Source organism: Diadema antillarum, unplaced genomic scaffold (genome assembly GCF_040938485.1).
Source record: "Diadema antillarum isolate AM-2024a unplaced genomic scaffold, OU_Dant_1.0 seq00000098_RagTag, whole genome shotgun sequence".
NCBI classification, from domain to species: Eukaryota; Metazoa; Echinodermata; class Echinoidea; order Diadematoida; family Diadematidae; genus Diadema; species Diadema antillarum.
The window spans coordinates 1,091,099-1,112,086 of record NW_027271187.1 but is presented as its reverse complement, the minus strand read 5'-3'; the positions used below and the strand labels follow the sequence as shown (position 1 = coordinate 1,112,086).

Here is a 20,988-nt window from a genome sequence, read left to right as displayed (position 1 = left end):
AAAATCGAGACAAGCAAGCCACTCTCGACAAGACTGCCTGGCAAACTTTTGTAGGAAACTTGGGCTCAATACGTATATGTTTATGATTGATGGTACAGTTTATCGACAACGCTTTGGCAATCCTCCGTGAAGGGAAAAAAAAAACTATCGACTCCACTTAGGATCACTTCAACTACGCACGCGCGAAATTGGACACACTCGCCGGCGAACACACACACACACACACACAAGACATACATACGCACAGAAACTACACTGGCGCGGGCAAACTTGGCTTTAGATACACGCGATGAGCGACCGTGTTTATCCATCACTATAATGGCCTATTTGTGAACAACTGACGAAGAATTTGTCAGTCTTTTTAAGTCGCTTGTTTTCGCTGGAAGGAGGTGGTATAACACCAACCACTTATCCATGTTCACTAACACTCGCTAGCCACTGGCTACCCGCGGCAGTCTTTCTGACTTAACTGTCGACTAACTTCTGCGGATTCTACGTTGACTTCAATGAAGATTTACCTGCATAGCGAGAGGACATATTCTAAGAGATTTCTTTAGAAACTAGGAGTTAATTTGTGATGCATCACTGGCCTAGGTGATTATCATTTTTATTTTGTTTTATCTCGGTTTGCTTTCATGTTATTAGCGTGATTGAATCTTGACGACCGCTCGGTGTAAACCTGAAGTTTTTCCTTCACTCAACCTGCCGGAAATCTGCACCCTGACCAAAAAAAAAAAAAACCCACAACAACCCTGAGAACCTATCTGTTTTGGAGAGATGGAGAAAATGTCAGAATCCATGATCTCCCTACACAACTTGGTGGAAGCCGCCCGGCCGACCTCGCTGATTTTCGGCTCCCCGCCGCTGGCTGCCCTGCACAACATGACGGAGAAGACACCCCCGTTGAGCTACTCGCATCATGCTTACGTACCCGTCACCATGCCTAACGGTACCATCAAACCTGTCGCTATTCCGGCGAGCTTGGCGGCCGCCTCGGCAACCACGCCGCATGGCATCAACGACATCCTCTCCCGGCCGGACAGCTCGGCGGCAGCCGTCGCCACAGCCGCGCTGACAAACCACGGACTGCTGAATAGGTTCACAGGGTACGCGGGACCCGCTGGACTCTACTTCCATCGGATGGCCAAACCATTGGCGGATTTCGGCGCGGCTGGGCAGGCTGCTGCCGCCGCAGCAGCTGCTTTCTACTGGCCGGCCAACCTGCTCCATTCACCCGTGTGGAGAGATACACACCTATCATGTCCACCAGGTAAGAATTTATTCACTTCTGGTTAACCTCGACATCACTTCACTCTCCTCTGGTTATGAATTATCATCCATCAAAAGTTTTCGTCCTTCCTGCATGTAAGAAGCAGTATCATTGTAAGGCTAACCTTTATAATCATTCAAATCCAAAATCACTCTCCATAGCATACTGTAGCTGAAGTCACTCTTCTTCCGGGAAAGTTGCTACTGCATGTCAAGAGAACAGATTAAACAACTATTATGACATCCACCTCCCCTCTCAATGATTGTGTAGAGGTCTCCTATTACGGTAAAGAAGGCTGGCAGTTTCAACATGAAAACATTGGTCCACAAATGAATAGCCTTTGGTACAATATTTTATTTATCTTGTCATAAGCGATACAACCAATGAGAAACACACAAAACAGACAAAGAAGCCTACATGTGAGCAGGTATTGATGATCTACGCGTGTTAGAATCTTCGTCATTGAGGACGAGTACTTACAAGTGACCAAAATTCACAATGACTTTTTGTGTAATTGGAAGAGTCACACCAGTATGCTGTACTTGCTGTGAGTGTGTGTCTTTTGTTTGTATTTTTTTATTTTGTCTTATGATACATGTACAAGTTGTAGATAAATCGTGATCAAAGGCTTTTTATGATTTCTTGCATTGTATCGTAACGAATCGGTCGTAAGAGCTTATTAAGCTGTAAACACCTAAATCGCGGAATCTACCTAGGTGTTTTTCGCACGCTTCAAGAGCGCAAGTGGTGAACATAAACTATTAAATGTCGATACAGTAACATTGCATCATTCAGGGGTTTTTTTCATACCTTCCTCTGTGTGTGTGTGTGTGTGTGTGTGTGTGTGTGTGTGTGTGTGTGTGTGTGTGTGTGTGTGTCTGTCTGTCTGTCTGTCTGTCTGTCTGCCTGTCTGTGTCTCCCTCTCTGTTTCTCTTTATAAGTATAGTTCCTGCTATTTACTCCTATATACATTACAAAGTTAAGTGTTTACGTTTTGCTGTGCTCTGTTTTCAACAATTCCTGCTTACTTGACATTGTATGAGACCAGCGGATAGACCAGTGGATTTAATTCACCTTCAAGTCTTCTTCTTTATTCCATCACGTGTTTGGTCTTCATGTTTAACACAATAAAACTGCAGTATGGAATTCTGAAATGACGACAAACTCGGACGGCTTCCTTAGCGCTGACGTCATTACATGTCTCGAGATATGAGAAGCCGTACGTTGATGTACTTACAAGAGCTTTGCGAAAAACAATATCTACATCACTACCAAATGCACAATAACTTAGGCATTACTTCAACCTTGTACGTTTACGTGGGGGACTCCGAGGTTAATACGTTCAATAGCCAACGGAAGGACATGTCTGTGTTTTCGTGTAGCAAACGCTCAGTAAACAGTAAGGCCTATACGTCCATATGAAATCTCCTTGGTGACCTGTTTGACACACACACACACAAACACACACACACACACACACACACACACACACACACACACACACACACTCACACAAAGCGTCATGACAAAAATCTGCACAGCACACTGGTTTATTTTTCAGAATACAGTTGATTTTTTGGTTGTCCACAATGGGTTTCCACAGTCATTCCAACCGTAAACAGATGTACATGTACGTGTATGTATGTGCAAAGGTATATAAACACATGTCTGAATATGAATATGAATATGTTTATGTTTATATATGTATATATATATGTCTTTTTATGTATACGTATAAATGTGTGTATTTCAAGTCTTCTATAATAATCATTTATAGGAATGTTGTTGATAGACAGTGATAGAATATACAGTGATATGTTATGAAATATGTACCAGTTTTGTTGTTGTTGCTTTATAATCAGGATAATGCATATCCTAGCTACGCATGTACCTACATATAGGATATATGTATATAGGCCTATACATACTTTTAGACTTTACATGTCCAAACAACAGGAAAGACTTATACGATTAGGTTTGCATGGTTTAAATGGAGAAAAATGAGACACATTGTTTAACCCTCTGTGTGCTTCGAGTCCCGATTGGCACAGAAAATCTCATAGCACCGAATATACTGTCCAAAGTCCCTGGCATTGAAAGGATTAAAGTTCACTTTCAAGAATTAACGTTTTTCGTATTTCATTTTATTACGTCATGTATGTTTAAATGTGGAAAACTGCAAAGTGTATATAGTCTTCATAAAAAGATTTGATTGAAAATAATATAGGAATATATAGTAACAGAGAGATCTTTCTCATCCTCAATCTCCAGAAATGCGACAGATTTATTGTTATTATTATTAGTATTTATTCAGCCAAATGGAATTGACAATAAGCAGTTACATAATGTAAATTCACATGGAAATGACACGTTTGACGTATAACACAAATATAAAAAAACGATTTCTATATATTCTTTTCACGATGTTTATAAATGATTTGACATATCACTGTCTAAGCAGAAAATGAGTATGTTATTAGTCAAGTTTGAAAACAATGACTGAAGTCTCCAACTGTGATGTGTGCCAGGATGTTGCGCAATAATTGTCCAGACTATATCAACAAAAGTTTACTTTATGATTGTCTTGCGTTGGATTGGTCTTCCTTCTTTCACGTTCCACACCAATTCGAAAGAGAAACATAGAGCAATAGTAATACTTAGCCCGCTATGAATTAACGATCAATCAGGAAGAAAATAGATATCATTTTCATGAGCACTGTTGACTTTGAAATTGAAACATGAACAAAATCAAGCCGTTGTTCACGATTGTCATCTGGAAACTAACAGAGCTCATCAGGTTGTTATCATCTTAGTCTGATTGATGAGGGTACGATTAATAACGGCCTTTGGGTTAGTTTGCTCCCCCCTACACAATCCTACCATTAGAGACCCAAAGTCTGTTTACCAGGCCGATGAAAGTCGGGGGTGGGTACCCCCCAACTCGTCTGGAAGCTCGGTCTGCTATTAATGATCCTACTTTTTTTAAGTGTTTATACATCTATTAATTTAATTATGTTTATCCTTATAGCAAGGATAAGTAACGATGATTGGATGAGTGAAGAATGGAAAAGCATAACCTATATAACCAATTTTTCGTGCGATTAAAAATGGTTAAACAAAACTTTGGACCCCCGTGTAATATTTGTTACTCAATGACTTCGGAAGATTTTTATCGCTGTTTATTACCCTTGAGATAAAGCAAACAGGTATTAATTACACCAAGATTAGATTTGTCGACAAAAAAACTAATGACAGACGTATCTATGAATTGGATTGAGGGCGATATGAAGGTGGCGGCGACGGCGGCGGACAAGGGGCGACTATCACGCGATGGCGCGGCCGATTTCACGCAGAAGGAAATTATTTCGCCTGTGAACGTGCCTAGCAAGTAACGACCTTCATGCGTTCACAACGAGACGTTTCTCGGCAAGACAAATCTATACGTCTTTATTGCTCCCAAATGACACGCTTGATTTTTTTTTCTTCAAATATGCATAATTGATACCGATAGAAGTTCATAAACAATAACTGATTATATTTTTTTAACAGAAACTGCATTTCAGGTGAGCATGCATTTGCCATATAGCTTGTTTGTATCATTGTTGAACGGGTGAAATGCCAGCGTAGCGTGATATATCTCATGATTGTCCACTACCACCTCTGACAATAATTGCAAACTGACTAATTCATTCCATAGAATGATTGGTTTGATGAGATGTACCACTTGTTACACGGCATCCCCACTACAAAAGGAAATCACGACGTTGTTAATTGTGACGCCCAATGCTCAATCACTATAGTATAAAGACGGCAAAAGTAGAGAGCAATTGTCCATTAACACGTGGAGGGAAAAATGATATCTTTTTTTCGTGACTATCGACCGCCAATGTCATCCACTGGGAAGCGTAAATATTACATGACTTTGATGCGCCAGTCTTCCGTACAATGGCTCGACAGTAATTGCAAATACGGAATGGTAAGCACTGATATAAGGTCTGCTCCAGCAATGATACGGGGGGGGGGGGGGAGTAGGAGGAAGGCAGGCTTGAAGTAATTGTCACCATTTATTTCACTGTTTTCTGGGCGAGAAATCATCAAATCAGTGAATTAATCAATCTGAGGAAATTTATTGAACTTTTGTGGCGAGATCATTCATTATTTATCTTTAAAAGTCCAGACCTTGAGATAAAAGCCCACAAGGCGCGTGAAAGGATCATAACAAAGGCATTTTTAAAATTTGTATTGGAACGAAATCTTTGTAAAAAAAGAAATCATGTGCGATGGTGTGAAATATAAAGACATTTAAGCATTGAATTAAGTGACTATACACCTTTGAGAGTAATATATACAAACTTTTGATATATCCATATGTCATGTCGATGCAGTTAAACATAGAATTTCATGTATTTGTTTTCTTTCTTGTTGTTGTCATGACTGCTGAGATCGAGACAAATAGGCATTTCCTTCTGCTATGCATCCGATTGGTAGTCTAAAAACAGCAGGACGAGATACTGATCTGGACTATATAAGAATATCTCTGAAAGCAAGATACTATTCAGAGGGGTGAAGGTTCAGTTGTGAGTTTCTTCAATTTGTCTCCCTCTGCAAATGAAATTTGTTAAGATCGCAACTGTTGATCTATAAATCAACAAATATCTCTCCATGTTACATAGAAAATTAACCTTTATACAGAGCGTTCTTGATAATACTTCATCATCATGAGCTAATAAAAAAAAAACCCCACAAAATACTCACACTGGCCATTATTTGTGAGAAGAAAACTTACATAGTCATACCATCTCACCCTTATGAATACTTCATGTATAAACACAGTGCTATTATGTGTATGTAAATATCATACATTCATATACACGTTTATGTATGTATGTATTCATTATTTGTATGAGTTATGTTCCAATATGAAAACACGCATACACACAATATCTATGAATATTCAATGTATGTATATTACACATCTATGAAACATATAAAGATTTTAATCTCAAAACGACCCAACTCCATTTTTGTCAATTTGAGATATCTACCATTAAACCTGCTAAAAAACATATGTATGCCCTAGTATTAAGAAAATATGTGATTTTTTTTTAATGACAACTGCCAGAATATTCCTTGTTATGCAACAAGTGAGGTATTATTGGAAAGGTTTTAGTTTGATCTATGCGATGATGAACTTCGTTTAAAATTTTGGAAGATGGCACTTAATCCGTACTCCAATCAAATTCTTCCGATAGATATAATGTATGTATACATACGGACATAATCATTATATTCCCCAAATGCAAGCTAACTCGTGTCTCGTCGTTTTTGCCGTAAGTCGACAGAATCATTGTCTTACTTTCATATCTTTTGAACAGCTTCATGTTTTCAAAGCGATCTGGGCATTTAGACTGATTAGTGCCTGCTTCGAGCATAGCCATCAAATTTAGTTAAATTTCACCTTTTCTTTCGAATGGAGGAAAAAATCCCTCCAATTTGTGCTGTTTTGTATCTCTTTTCTGTTGTTGTTGTTGTTGTTGGTTTTTGCTGTTGTTGTTTTACAGTCAGAAATGAAAAAAATAATGTGCTTTTCTCTTGCACTTAAATGATCATAAACATACGTAAGCCTACGTCTTACTGATATGTTGGTAATCAGCACATCCTCACACTCGGCACGCAAGTCTCACAAGAGTAGTGCTGTAGTCCCTGTGCATACACACGGGGTCGAACATGACCCGGTTGTACCCCCGCTGGGGGATTACCGTACGTACGCTGTTGCAAGTCCTGATTAATAACGACGTATTTAATTTGTGAGCTTGTTAGGTATTTACATCCCCGATGACATACCTGCTTCGTCAACGCCATTGTTGCAGAAATCATATCTTTGCCGCGTAATTTCGACCCCCGAACAAAGAGGCACGTTTTTTTTTTGTTTTTTAAATGAATTTAGTCACCTTTAGTTACATGGTCCACAGACACAAAAAAGCCACGAATCGAGCTCTAAACCGGCTGTGTTTTGGACCTCACTGGATAGGTTTGTAGAGGTTTATAGGGGCTACTGCTGTACTTGTAAGGATAAACTGATCAATGGTAAATCAAAGATAGCTGATTAGGTGATAGACGGCTCCAGCGAAGTAAATCGTTTTAGAACCTAAGACTTGTGGGTTTTTTGGCCACTGGGGTCTGATCAAAATATACTCACCCTTGGATATTTAAAATGCATTTGTAATATCCATCTATGTAGATTAACATTACATATAGATACAAGATAACGCAATCACCTTGTGTTTGTATGTAATTGTTTATTTATGCATGATGTTTCTACTTACAATGGTATGTATGTATGTATATATATATATATATATATATATATATATATATGATATATATATATTCATTTATGTGTGTAATTGTATGCATCTATGTAGGCCTATTGTTCATCTACGCATTCATTTTCGCAATATTGTTTTATTATTTTTTTAAATAGATATTTTAAAAAATGATCCAGCGTGCATTCTATTTCTATCGAAACCAAAGGCCTTGGTGAAAAGGCGTGCTATGGTTGTCCAGAATTGTGCTTGACAGAACACTTGGTGTACTTTTAAAGAAATCAACTGTATTCTTTCATTCATTCATTCGTTTATATCTCCTACTTATTATTCGTTTATTGAGTAATATTTTCTATTCCTCTGTTCATTTGTGGATATCTATACATCCATTCCTTCATTTATGAATGTATATGTTTTCACCACCTATTAATATTGATCAATTGATTAATTTTTTTATTAATTTGTCATTTTAGCTTCTAGTCTCTGCAAATGCAATCGGAATGACTCACTGTCATGTACTTTTCTGATCATACCAAAGTTAGTAGTTACAAGGGCGTCATTATAAATGTCTATTCCTGTCCACTCAGTTATAATACAATACAATTAAAACAAAGAATAACAAAGACAACTCTGTGAAGACTTTTGGGCTACTTATACATGCCTCAGTCACATAAAACAGATCCACATTTTCATATGCTGCCGGTATGATATTATTCAAAAAAAAAAAACAAGCAAGCGAACAAACAAACAAACAAACAAACAAAACGCATACAATGAACTGATAATCTGTTGCTGAAATGTTGATCAGGCTGGGACACCATCAAACAAAATAACATTCCGTCAGTATCATGAATAATTAATTGTTTGATAGTCTCTGGGTAGGACAGATGGGGAAGATGGCGACGTTTTGTTTTGTGCATCTGAAAGCATTTAAAAACAATAATTTGTTTGTGGTGATTCGACAGTGGTTGCGCCGTAATTAACATACTTGCATATATCCAATACAAAAAGCATGCGTTTCTTTCTTCGCCTTTTTTTTTTCACGTTTCTGAGACTTTAGCTATTCAGTGCTTCACATTGAGTAGCGAGAATTAAAAGTGTATGTTGTTATTTAAACAGGAAGTTCTCCTTACAAAAAACGGTTAACATCGAGAGCAAGTCCTTTGTTTTTCTGCCTTGGACAATCCGCCTGCTCTCAGGCACGGGTGCTCGCTGGCTGTCGGTGCGGGGGGCTTGGCTCGACTAAATGAATTGTCGACTTGGTAAAATACTCATCGATTTTGTTAAATTATGACCTCCAGCTACAACTGGCGTTGTATTTAATGGAATCGCGGGGCGTGAAAATAGTCTTTCATTGTTGGCGGCTCTGCGCGTTCCCTGGAGGACGGTCGGAGGGGTTTCCGCGGTGACAGTGACTGAGAGGCGGAGGGGAGGAGAGGAGAGGAGCGGTGTAGATGTATGACGATAACGGGCGCTTGGGCATGCCTCGATCCTATATCGCGGAACCCTAGTATTTCCTGCCTCTCCCGCCCATGCAACCCGGCTCAGCTCTCTATAACTTGTAAATGCGACGTCATTATCGAGCGCTTTATGTCGAGTATCACGGTATTTGTATCCAAGTCTGTTATACCCCATGCTCACAAAACGATTTAGAGTAAAACAGGAATATGGAGGCGAGGAGTTTTTCATTGTATCCTAGAAAGTATGCACCGATGATGAATGATGGTATTTTGTTGTTTCTGTTAAGTTGTTAATGTATCCATGCAGTGAGAATACATCAACGACCCTTAATTTCACTTATTTTATATTTATTCTTTTGGGATATATCCTCTATAATATTTCAAATGCTTTGTCATTGTAGATTATCTTTGCAGTTAAAGTAATATGTGTAGATCACAATTATTAATGCTAGCCATATCATTATAATATAGTCATCATTTCTGCCAAAATGTAGTACTTGTAAAGCTAAGTCGTTTCTTAAGATCAAAATCGCATTAGTAAGAATTTTGTCGTCATATTCTTTTTCATTGCTACCATTTACTTATGATGTGCATATGTGATTGCATGTTATGGGTGCAAACTGAGGAAAATTAGTGTTGCATAGATGTTGACGTTAAATGTTGCAAGTGGCATGGAAAGGTATGAAACCATGTATGTGTGTCAATAGTCATATTCCAGATTACGTTCTGACATCTCAGAGGTGCCATCGAGCGAGCGGGTTTTATTGTGGAGCGCGGTGTAATAAACAGGTGAGACACCAAGATGAAAACGAATAATGCACACAATCGGAAATGAGACATGATTGATTGACATGGGGACCAAAGACAAATAGCTCTTAAATTCAATCAAGAACCCGACCCGCCTTCCAATTTGCAGCTCTGTTAATGTTATCCGGGAGTCGCGTAATTGAGGCGAAATCAACCCCTATCGTTTCTCGCCGCCCTGACGCAATACCCCCCGATCCTCTTCCTCAGCGCCCCACATGTCCCGTCCTGCGGGCCGCCGATGAGACAGCTGCACAGAAAAACACTGAAAGACTTTATCATTGGAGTGGTCTATCTTTAGAAAAGCTCCCTATATCGTCATCATCACATCGGCGGGAGCGAGGGATGAGGACGTAAAGAAAGAAAGAAAGAACGAAAGACAGAAAAGAAAAAGGAAGAGAGAGACAGAGTGTGACGAAGACCGGGTCGGGAAGGGATAGCGAGACCTGCTGCCGCGCGCGGGAAAATAAAAATGCACTTTCACAAATTAACATGATTAAATTGTTCGCGGGATTACCTAGGTGTCGATGATGAATTAAATGATATCGCCCGCCTGTTGTTTTAACTCCTGGTCGTTCATTGTCAGGCGGTAAAATGACATCGGGCGGGCAGGTGGTCGCGATGAGGATGTAGGCTCTCGATCTCTCCGTCGGCTCGCTCTCCCACCGGAACCGAGTTTGGATGTTGTGATAGGAGCTGCTAGGAGGGAACCCTTTCTGCTATTTGACATAGAGTATTAAGAGAGGAGAGGCGTTCGACTGGGGGAGACTCAAGAGATTTGATATTTCAGGGAAGCGAATTGCACTCACCTCGAATCCCTGGGTGCAAACTGATGGGGAAATATTCCAAAGAATCTCGATATTCATCGTATTTCTTTATTCCATTCGCATTTCTCCCAAAGAATCATTAATAGTTACGTTACGCTGAGAACGACGACAAACGAACTCGAATGCTCTTATTCACAGAGCATCCTATACAACCATGTATTTTGATATTATCTGTTTTATACTGACGATATAAATTTTGCCTTAACTGATTTATATGATTCCCGCTGCAATTTAGACAAAATTGTTATAACTCACTGACGCATCAAATGGAAAACGAAGAACGCATATTTGACGGGATTTTAATTGAAATCAGAAGATGCATCATTCGGGCATGGTCATTAGGCAATTCGTCATTGATATCACGTTCAGGGGGATGAAGGTGCTTCTTGATATATAGACATGATATAAATCGTTTTGAAGTACGTGCCATCACATCACTTTCCGTTTCTGCCTGTGTGACTCTTCCTTGCAATTCGTGTCTCAGAATATGTTGCTATTACACATACCTTTCCTTAGATGTTTGCATTGATTATGTAGTTTAAATGGTGTGACACATCCCCTGTACAGTGTTTTTTAAGTTCATAATTATCATATTATGATACCCAGCTACCACAATGCGCAGTAAAGGCTGCGCTATCCGAGAGAACAGCTGAGATGTCAATGATAAACACAAAACCGACAAAGCAGATCAAACGAACAGAACATTGAACTTCTATGAGAGAATAGACCCAGAGAACGACACTCGGTCACAAGATGAAGCTACCGTCATCCATGGTTCATTTGGCCAAAAAACAACAACATATTGCGACGTAATGGCATTTCCTGGCTTCCCATTCAAAAACAACAATAACAACAAAAAGAAAAGAATGCTCAACTTTTACGTGGGGAGTGTAGCGGTGAGACAAGGCAGTATCTAGTATTAATTTTGTTTTATTTCATTTCATTCTAACAAAAACGCAGTTGCAAACACACACACAAACACACATTTGAATACACGAATGACACAAAATCAGTACGATTGTCAATAATGTAAAGAAGGAAAATATTGCGAACGGAAATACAGTAGATGTTGTGACATGAATGACTACTACCTAATCACATTTGTTTGAATGAAAATTGTTGGATTATTACATCATGCAACGTGGCGATGTCAAGACGCTTAAAAGTTACGTAGAAATGTAAAGGAATCCTGAAAACGTGGGTTAACGTTCTCCATGCGTACAGGCCGAACTTTTGCACACACACAGATACACACACACATACACAAATTCAAGTACCCCTTGTTTACCGCTTGATGGCAGTTTCAGTTTTTAGTTTGTTTTGTCTATCTACCTGTACAAATAAGAAACGTGATAGACAACGACAATTAAACTACTAGTGTGATGTAACAAATATTAAATGATAACTTGTGCCATTGATCAGTGATATCATATGGATTCTTGGCAAAACTGTCGACATATAAACAATATTTGTTCCTTCAAATCGACCATAATAGCAATCATCATCATTGTCATTATAATCACATTTATACATATAATAATGATAATGATAACAATAACAATATTAATAACGATAATGATAATAATGGATTATAATAATGATAATGATAATAATAATAATAATGATAATAATAATAATAATAATCATCATCATCATATTAATAATAATAATAATCATAATCATAATAATAATAATAACGATGATCATAAAAATAATAATGATAATGATAACAATAACAATAACAATAATAATGATGGTGATAACAATTATGATAATGAAATAATAATAGTAATGATAATAGATACAATGTCATTAATACTATACTAAACAACTATAATAGTTTATTATTGCTGTCATAATGGGTATCATCATTGCTTTCTCGTTGTCTCTGTCTTTACCCTTTCTGTCCATATATCCGTCCACGTTTTTGTATGCATGTGTGACTGCGTGTGTTTGTGAGTGTGTGCGTTCAATACTGCATGTCTGCGTTTTATCTACATGGCAGTCTGTCTATTTGTCTGTGTGTTTGTTTGTCTGTCTGTCTGTCTGTCTGTCTTTGTCTGTCCCCCTCTATCTCTATCCGATCTGCTTTTGTAGTTCCTTCTTTTCTCTTGCCTTTTCTGTATTGTTTACCAGACGTATGAACACCAATTTAGCATCAAGAATATCTCATAGGTCAGATTCTGTATTTGTGACATAAATCTTCAGGGGGAAAGCTCTCGGTCGTGTGAATTAGAACTATAAACGCGATGAAAACAATAACAAAACTGCCCCATGCAATCATCAAAAACATTTGACTAAACGACGCAATCCATTTCTCGGCCACACATATTCTCGGACTGAACATAACGTTTGCCTACAGATGATCCCAATTTTCGATGGGAGTAAAAGTCTCAGGCCCTCTCTCTCTTTGCGACGAATCTAATTTGCGGAGTGGAATCCGGAATTGTATACCGAAGTCGGAGAGATAAGCGAGGTACATGTTTCTGTTTCGTGTACCCTTAGAAAAAAGAAGAAGAAAAGATGAAAAACGTTTATTGAGAGACGAGAGAGGGTGCCCCCGTGGATCATTTGTCTTTCACAATCTTGCCCATAACTTTTATAGCATACTTATTGTGATTAATTTGATAAACGGTGGTGGATTTGATATGATTAACTCGATTACGGTTTACACGAGAATGTCTTCCCTTTGTTTATAAATTATCAAATTGGATTGGGCGAATAGAAGGAAGATTAATATGGCATCACATCGTAGCGATAGGACATCTCCCCTTTCAGTCGCCTCGCCCGGTTGTCGTGAAACTCGATCATTGTGTTAATCAATTTGATCGTCTCCTCTCCAACGACAAAACAAAATGAAACCTTGCTGTATAGAATTAAACCGACAACTAGCTCATTTCATTTGATTTTGCCTCGAAAGACAAAGGAGTGCACTCGAGATTTACAGCACACACACACACACACACAAAAACATACCCAAAGCAAAACAAAGCTTGAAGACAAAGAAAGCAATAAGGCAATTAGGAAACAGTAAGCGAGAAATACATTGTACACTTTATGGGAAGACGGGAGAAGAATATCAAACTCTAATGTGATAAAATACTTTTGAAATATCATTTAGAATGTCTCCTCGAGACATGCAATGATAAACACATAGATATAGTAACGTCCATCTCTTGATACGCTGATTTATCTCATTCGGAAATCACGGAATGTTTCTGAAAAACTGCTTCATGACTGCCATCCCTATGCATTTGATACCGTGATCCGCAAATCGGACACATTGCTTGAGAAGAAAATTAATGCGACGTATATCATGATTGATTGATTCTAATCATTTTGTCTCGCAAAAGGCGTAACCAAGCTCCTCGATAAACCCAATGTCATCAACGAGGTTTGTATTAAATTACAAAAGATACTTTATGACATAGAAAGAGATGAACAAGAAAAGCAAAACAAAAAAGCAACGCCCTCGACAATCTACGCAAGAATTATGAGACGAACCGCCAGTTTTTGTTAACGATTCAAATATACAGTTCATTTCTACGGCTTGATATGCCAAAAGGTGTATTCGAGTCCCATACATACATTTCCGGTGTTGTAAACGAAGCAGAAACATTGCATCTCTATTTGGACGCACAAGAGAAGCGCGAGCAGAAATCGCAATGGTGGCTGGGTGTTTATTTACCATACTCCATCAAAGTTTATTAGAGTTCTAACTAGTAATGGGTCGAGAGTAGAGGAAGACGCCCTCTCTCTTTAATCGTAAAAAGCTCCTCGTGTAAATCACATCGTTCTTCACCGCTGAGGAAAAGCTTCCGCCATTTTGGACCCTATTAGTGTGCTCTCCGCAGCAAAGGATGCTCTACTTCATCTGGCTTTCCACGCCAATCATTATTATCAATAAACGGGGCTCTACGGCTAATTAAGGCCCTAGATTGGGCGGCTATATCGGATGTCATCAGCCACCGAAGCTCCGTTAAACACGGACTAAATCCTCGAGTGCGAATAGAAACCCGCTTGATTAATGAGCGGGATTGCGTTTCTACGGCTAACAAAATGCCAATAATCTCATTATACGCCGTAGGAGGGACTCGCTCTCAATCGCGCCCTGAGCTCCTGCTCATCAGCGAGGACTACATACACGCCATCCACAGCGAGCCCTTGCCTCGGCGCGCTGTAGCGCCGCCCTCGATAATATTATGGCGACGGATAAGTGTCATCGAAGTCCTAAAAGGCCACGAATCAGGGGTTTCGGAAAAAGGCGCTCCTAAGACGAGCGTTATGCAATCCCTTTTCACTCGTCGGAGAGGAGCGGCGAAGATGATATCTACGACTTCTGTCCTCCAGAAATAATTAACGAGCAATGCGTAATAATCGAATCTGCACGAAAAAGTACACAGAGCATGATTTATGAACTGTGTTCTGGGTGTACTTCAATTGAGTAGGGCGACTATTTGCGATAGTCGGCTTTTAGAGGGTAGTCCATCTATCTTGGCACGTTTGATTATCGCGTCGAATTTGCGTCACTGCATGCAGCCGCTGAGTATCATTCGAACTCGCCCCACTCCACAGAGGCAAAATAATGAAGCCATTGTACAAAATGAATCCTATACATTTTTCTTAACCCAGTCTCTGCTGGTTTTTTTTTTTTTTTTTTTTTTTTTTTGCTCGATGGAACTTTGTACTTTTCAAAAGATTATTCTGAGTTTTAGTTTCTCGTCATTTCTGCCGTCTCGCTGCACTACATCACATTGAAAAGTAACATGCATTTAACTTTTATTATCTTAAGGCATCATCATCTATTTAACTATACACTGCTCATGTAAACTCACACTGTAAATCATTCATTATTTATGCCACTGTATTTTGTAAGGAATATGATAATGATTAGAAATATATTACATAGGTAGATTTTTTTTTCGTATACGATACTGTCAAAAATAGGGAGATATCACCTTTAAAAATCACATTCTTTGGTTTCCAGATGCCGTTACGTAGCTGTGTATGCATTTTTACCAGTGAGTATGATATACTCAAACTCAAAAAAAGTATTTAACTCTCTTCTTTCCGATGCTATCATACTTTATTGTTAGACGCCCGTAAAGGCTTTCTCGGAAATCAATTAATAAAACCTGTGTCAAACCCACAGATTCGCATTATGCTTAAGCATACACTTTATTCGTTCTTTTTGACCGAAACCTTTCAAAACCATTTTTAAAACTAACGTTTTATTAATTTTCGTTCATGCTGTTTTCGGCACATCCTGAGAAGAAAGAAAGAAAGCAATTTGTGGCGATAGTGACGAGACCATTTGCTCTAACTAAAAAGAAAATGTAATTGATTTGATCCTACCTCTGTTAATCTGTTGTTGATGATGACATCCGAAGATAATTTGGATGATGGTAAAAAAGAAATGACATCAAGTTTTAGGATGATACAGCAACACATATCATTTCAATCATACATGATATTTTGTTACAGTCATGTTACTCTATATAAGTGACTTTCCCTGGGCTGGCATCCGGTATGATAGTCGCAGGTTAGGAAAGATATCCCGACCTTTGAGATATGACATGAAATTATGAATGAATAAACGGCTAAATTAACATAATGAGTGAATAAATAAGTGGTGAGTGACGGAATGAAAGAGTATATAGCTGAATGGGTGAGTGACTGAATCGGTTTATGTGTGAGTGAATGAGTAATTGAATGAAGAAATAATGGGTGAATGAATGAATGAAAGAGAGAGAAAGTGGATGAATATATATACAAATGGTTCATGAATTGATGAATGGATGAATGATTGAATTACAAGGTGCCTGAATGCATAAATGAGTGGATGAACGAACGAGTCAATCAGAGTGTTCTGTCAGATCCTGAAGTTTTTATCAGTCATGTCTCTATTGGATATTCTTGCACTGCTTGACAAGGATCAGGGGAAAGAACAATGTATGAATATATACTGTAAAACATACCTTAGCGTCTACCTGTCTATAGCGACCACCTGCCGTATGCGGCCACGAGAAAAAAAAATCCCCATTAATGCATACGTCTTACTGACTATTGAGTTTGCACATCCAAATGATCGATCGTATGGAGCAAAATATTTGCAAAACCTGTAATCTTAAAGAGAAATATAGATGGGTTTAGATAGACAGGTATGTAATAGATAAAGAACGACATTAGTCAGCAAAAAGAAGGGGGAAGGACATTTATTGCATGTAGAAGGGATTTCTATCCAGAGGAAAAAACAACAATAAAAACACATCAAACAAATAAAGAAAAAAAAATCGGCATTACGCGGAACCGCAACTCAACACTGTAGCGTCGTTGATATAGAAGTTAGATGAGTTTGTCCACGACGGAAAATCCATCATCATTAACCCGTCGATAACTCTTCGACTCGAATCAGAGTGAAAATGAGAACATTGCCACAAGGGTAGATTTGGGCATAAATACTCGAATATTATTGTATTTTTTCCCCTTGGTGTTGTAGGCTGATAGATAAAGTAGGACGCCGTGTGTGGTTACAGCTCTGGGCATATCGATGTTATGCAGCAAACATTAAGAATGTTCTTGCGATCATGCCAGGAGTTCTCCGGGTCATTCTGGTTCTACTGAAACCAATTTTTTCTCTTCCACCCTTGGGTTTTACAAACCGGTTGAGCGATTTGCCACTGATTTTTCGAGCAGCTAGAGAATACACGTTTGGTACAATAACATTGATTATTGTTGAATTATGGCTCAAAAACTTTGTGGTCAAGGGGGCAATAGATTACATTACCATGAATTCATCAGTGGAAGAAATATAATCTTTATAGCTATATGTGTCTCTCTCGCTGTCGCCTTTCTGTTGGGCCCTATATTGCTCCGTTCTGTAGAAGAATTCGAAATTCTATCTATTTCTTCTCTCTCCCTTCTCCCTCTCCCTCTCTCCTTTTATATTCTGTCTCTATTCCTTCGCCTAACCTAGCCTCCCTTCTCTCTTCGATTCCATCTCTCCATCTCTTCTTCCTCTCTCTCACTCTCTTTTCTTCGATCTCTCTCTCTCTCTTTCGGTCCCTCCTCCCCCCATCACCTTTTGTCTCTCCTTCCTTTCTCTTTTTTTTTGTGTTTCCTTTCCTGTTCCTCCCTGCAGTCTCCTCATCCCACCCTTCCTCCCCACGCTTTCCCTGAACTCCCCCCCCCTCTCTCTCCCCGCAACTCTTCTCTTCATTTATCTTGCTTACCGCAATACCTTTAAATCGCACCTCGAATCTCCGTCTTTAGCTTTCTACGTCACCATCTCCATCTCTTTAAAAAATCTTATTACCTCTGTCATCTCTTTATTTAGAAGAAGCATTCCTAAACATTCTCCTGCTCTTCCTATAATACCCTCTGCCTCCCAATTCATGCCACGCCTTCCTGCCATCCCCAGCCGAAACAAACAAACAAACACACACACAAACAAGTAAACAAACTGAAACCGAAATAGCAAAGATAGTTTTGTAACACACGAGTTGCATATTTTCGTCAAAAATCTATTAATATACTTTGCTGTGCTCAGAATCTCCCCTTTATTTTTTGCGTCAGTCATATCCCACTGTATCCTGCTCATCGCGTTGTGAAATAAATTTTCGATGATTCGATGATTAATTTGTTTCGCATAGTCTTATTACATTTTTTTCTTCAAATTAGCTAATAAAACAAATGCAAATAATTGTGTCATATCAAATGAGCTCATAAAACGAATGCAAATAATTGTGTCGTTTAGCTTATCTACAATTACCTGAATGATCACCAGCACGTGATATGTATTTTCTTATGTAAGATGTGCGTAATAATGAAATATGAGTTTGCATATGTAAAATACATTTGCCGCGCCATATCTTGCCACGCCATCACACATTTTGATATCTTTCAAACTTCCCGGGAGACTTTCCGGAGACTTATTGTTCGATGTTGTCATTCATGTGTGGCAATAAAAATCATAGGAATTGTTTCATAGACCCCGTTTACAGTGCGGGGCCGGGCTCGGCCGCGGCTCGGCCGCGGCCGAGACCGGCCTCAATTGCGCGGCCGAGCCCCGCAATTTGTCCGTTTACACTGCTGGGCTCGGCCGCGCATTTGATTCAAACCTTTCAAGATTTTGTCGTAGTGGCGCTCTGCTTGTAAACAAACGCAATTTGGTATTGTCTGGTTTTCAGACCCTTTGCCAAATGAATTCCGTGGCGACGAAGTCGCCGTTCGGGCAAAGGCCTTTGCCGAAGGAAAAAATCCTTTGCAGGACAAAACCACCTTAAACTATACTAGTTTTCGACGTTGAGGGGGTTAATATCCTAAATAGCGAAAGATACGGGCAGAGGGTTTGGAAGCCAGACTAAAAGTGGCCGCGCAATTGGCCGCGCATTTGGCCCAGTTTGCGTTTACACCAAGAAAAGGCCGGGCTCAGCCGCGGCCGAGACCACCTCCAGAGCGAGGCCAAATGCGAGGCCAATTTTGGCCTCGCATTTGGCCTTTTGCGCGTTTACACTGAAGCGGGGCTGGACTCGGCCGCGGCCGAGCCGCGGCCCAGCCTCGCACTGTAAACGGGGTCAAAGTATGTCGTCGGAGAACCAATCTAAATCCAAGGGGAATGACCGAGTGCTGCAGCGTAGCGCGATTGTTCGCTCGCAAGGTTCAGACAAAAGCGACTTGATTTGTAAAAGCAGATAGTAACCTCTCACGTACATTGCAATTGCAGAGAAATCATTAAAGACTCACCAAGAAAAAGATCTTCAGGGAGTAATTTCCCTTAAAATAATCATGTCGTTTTATTCATATAATAATTCAGACAATGGTATGAATTCCTGAATTTCCCATCAAAATAGGATTTGAAAAGTGGAAAAATGGTTTGATGGTGGACGAGCCTCACCTTTGGCCCGCCGACGACTTTTCAATGAAATCATGTCACTGAACCAGATCACTCAGCCGTGCCCCCCGACACCAAAACCAAAACTGATTGCTTTAACCGTCGCGGCTGTCTCTCAAGTCAGACCACGATTCTTCATTGTGTTGAACTGTTCTAAAACAACTCAATCATGGCTGGGGAAAAATGGAACACTGAGGATGGTTTAAAAAAAGAAAAGAAAAGAAAAATGAACACCTTCGCTAGATGAATGCCGTAGTGAAGGTCATGACACTCTCGGACAAGACCGTGTAGATGATTCAGTTTCCACCCTGGGAAGGATTGTAGAAACGTTGACCTTTTCATGTGTGTATGCAATAATACTGGCACCAATATTAGAAAATGCTGTCAAACTTCGCCCTCTTTCAGGCTTATATGCCGATGGCGATCATTAAAGTATAAACGCTCTTACCAGATAGCTGCGTCAAAATTATTGAAGATCGAGGTAAGAAGGAAAAAGAACAGAAAATCTAACTTATTGAAGATCGAGGTAAGAAAAAAACAACAAAAAGTTAAAGGTATTATTTACCATTTGCAGATGAAACAAAAACCCATCTTTAGTGCTTCAAAATAGTTCTAAGATGTGAGTTAGGGATAGAAACAACCAATGTAAAAATGTTAATCAGTGTGTTCAGCTTTAAGTATTGCTAATCTACAAAATGTTAACAATAGTTATAATGAAATTGTTTCTGGAATAAACCGTCTGCAGTCATAGTTTATTGAGAAAAATAGCAATATCTCTTTATATTTTAGGCTTTATTGCAAACATTTTTATACGGTAAGATTTTTGTAATACAACTGACCTATCACATATTCATAAAATGTTATAAATCGAACATTTTTGTAAATCACTGCATCCAATGGTAAACAATATCTTTAACGTTTGAATCTACTTTGGCTGAGAAATAAAAGCAGGCAGGGGAGCAAGAACTAAAGAGAAGAAATGAATTGTTCTTATCGATGGTAATTTACTGAAAGCACAATATTTTGTTCTGTATGTGCACCTCATCTTGTTATAATTATTATACAGTTATACAGTTTTGGTTTATTGAGAAAAATAGTGATATCTCCTTATATTTCAGGCTTTATTACGAATTTTTTAATATTGTAGCATGTTTTGTGATATAACTGATCTACACATATGCATCAAATGTGATAACTCGAGCATTTTTAAAATAACTGCTCTCAATGGTAAATAGTACCTTTGAACAAGTAGAAAACTAGGGAAAATGCAGCCAAATATTGATAACTTATGATAAGTTGGTCATGAAATTCCTTTGCTTAATGCATGTGATATAGACACAACTCTCATTGATGTCACTTTGATCCAAGTTCTATACATACGCGTTCTAAAAAAAACCCCACAGTATTC

General features: G+C 38.9%; 1 protein-coding gene across 1 annotated transcript in view; it reads left to right on the top strand.

Moving 5' to 3' along the window:
• Positions 1-777: 777 nt before the first annotated feature.
• The window catches only part of LOC139726758 (homeobox protein Nkx-6.2-like), a 42,464-nt gene continuing 22,253 nt past the window's right edge, over positions 778-20,988 (top strand). The window contains exon 1 of the mRNA XM_071637750.1: positions 778-1,270. Coding sequence (XP_071493851.1) covers positions 778-1,270 — 493 coding nt within the window. The remainder of the gene's footprint in view (positions 1,271-20,988) is intronic.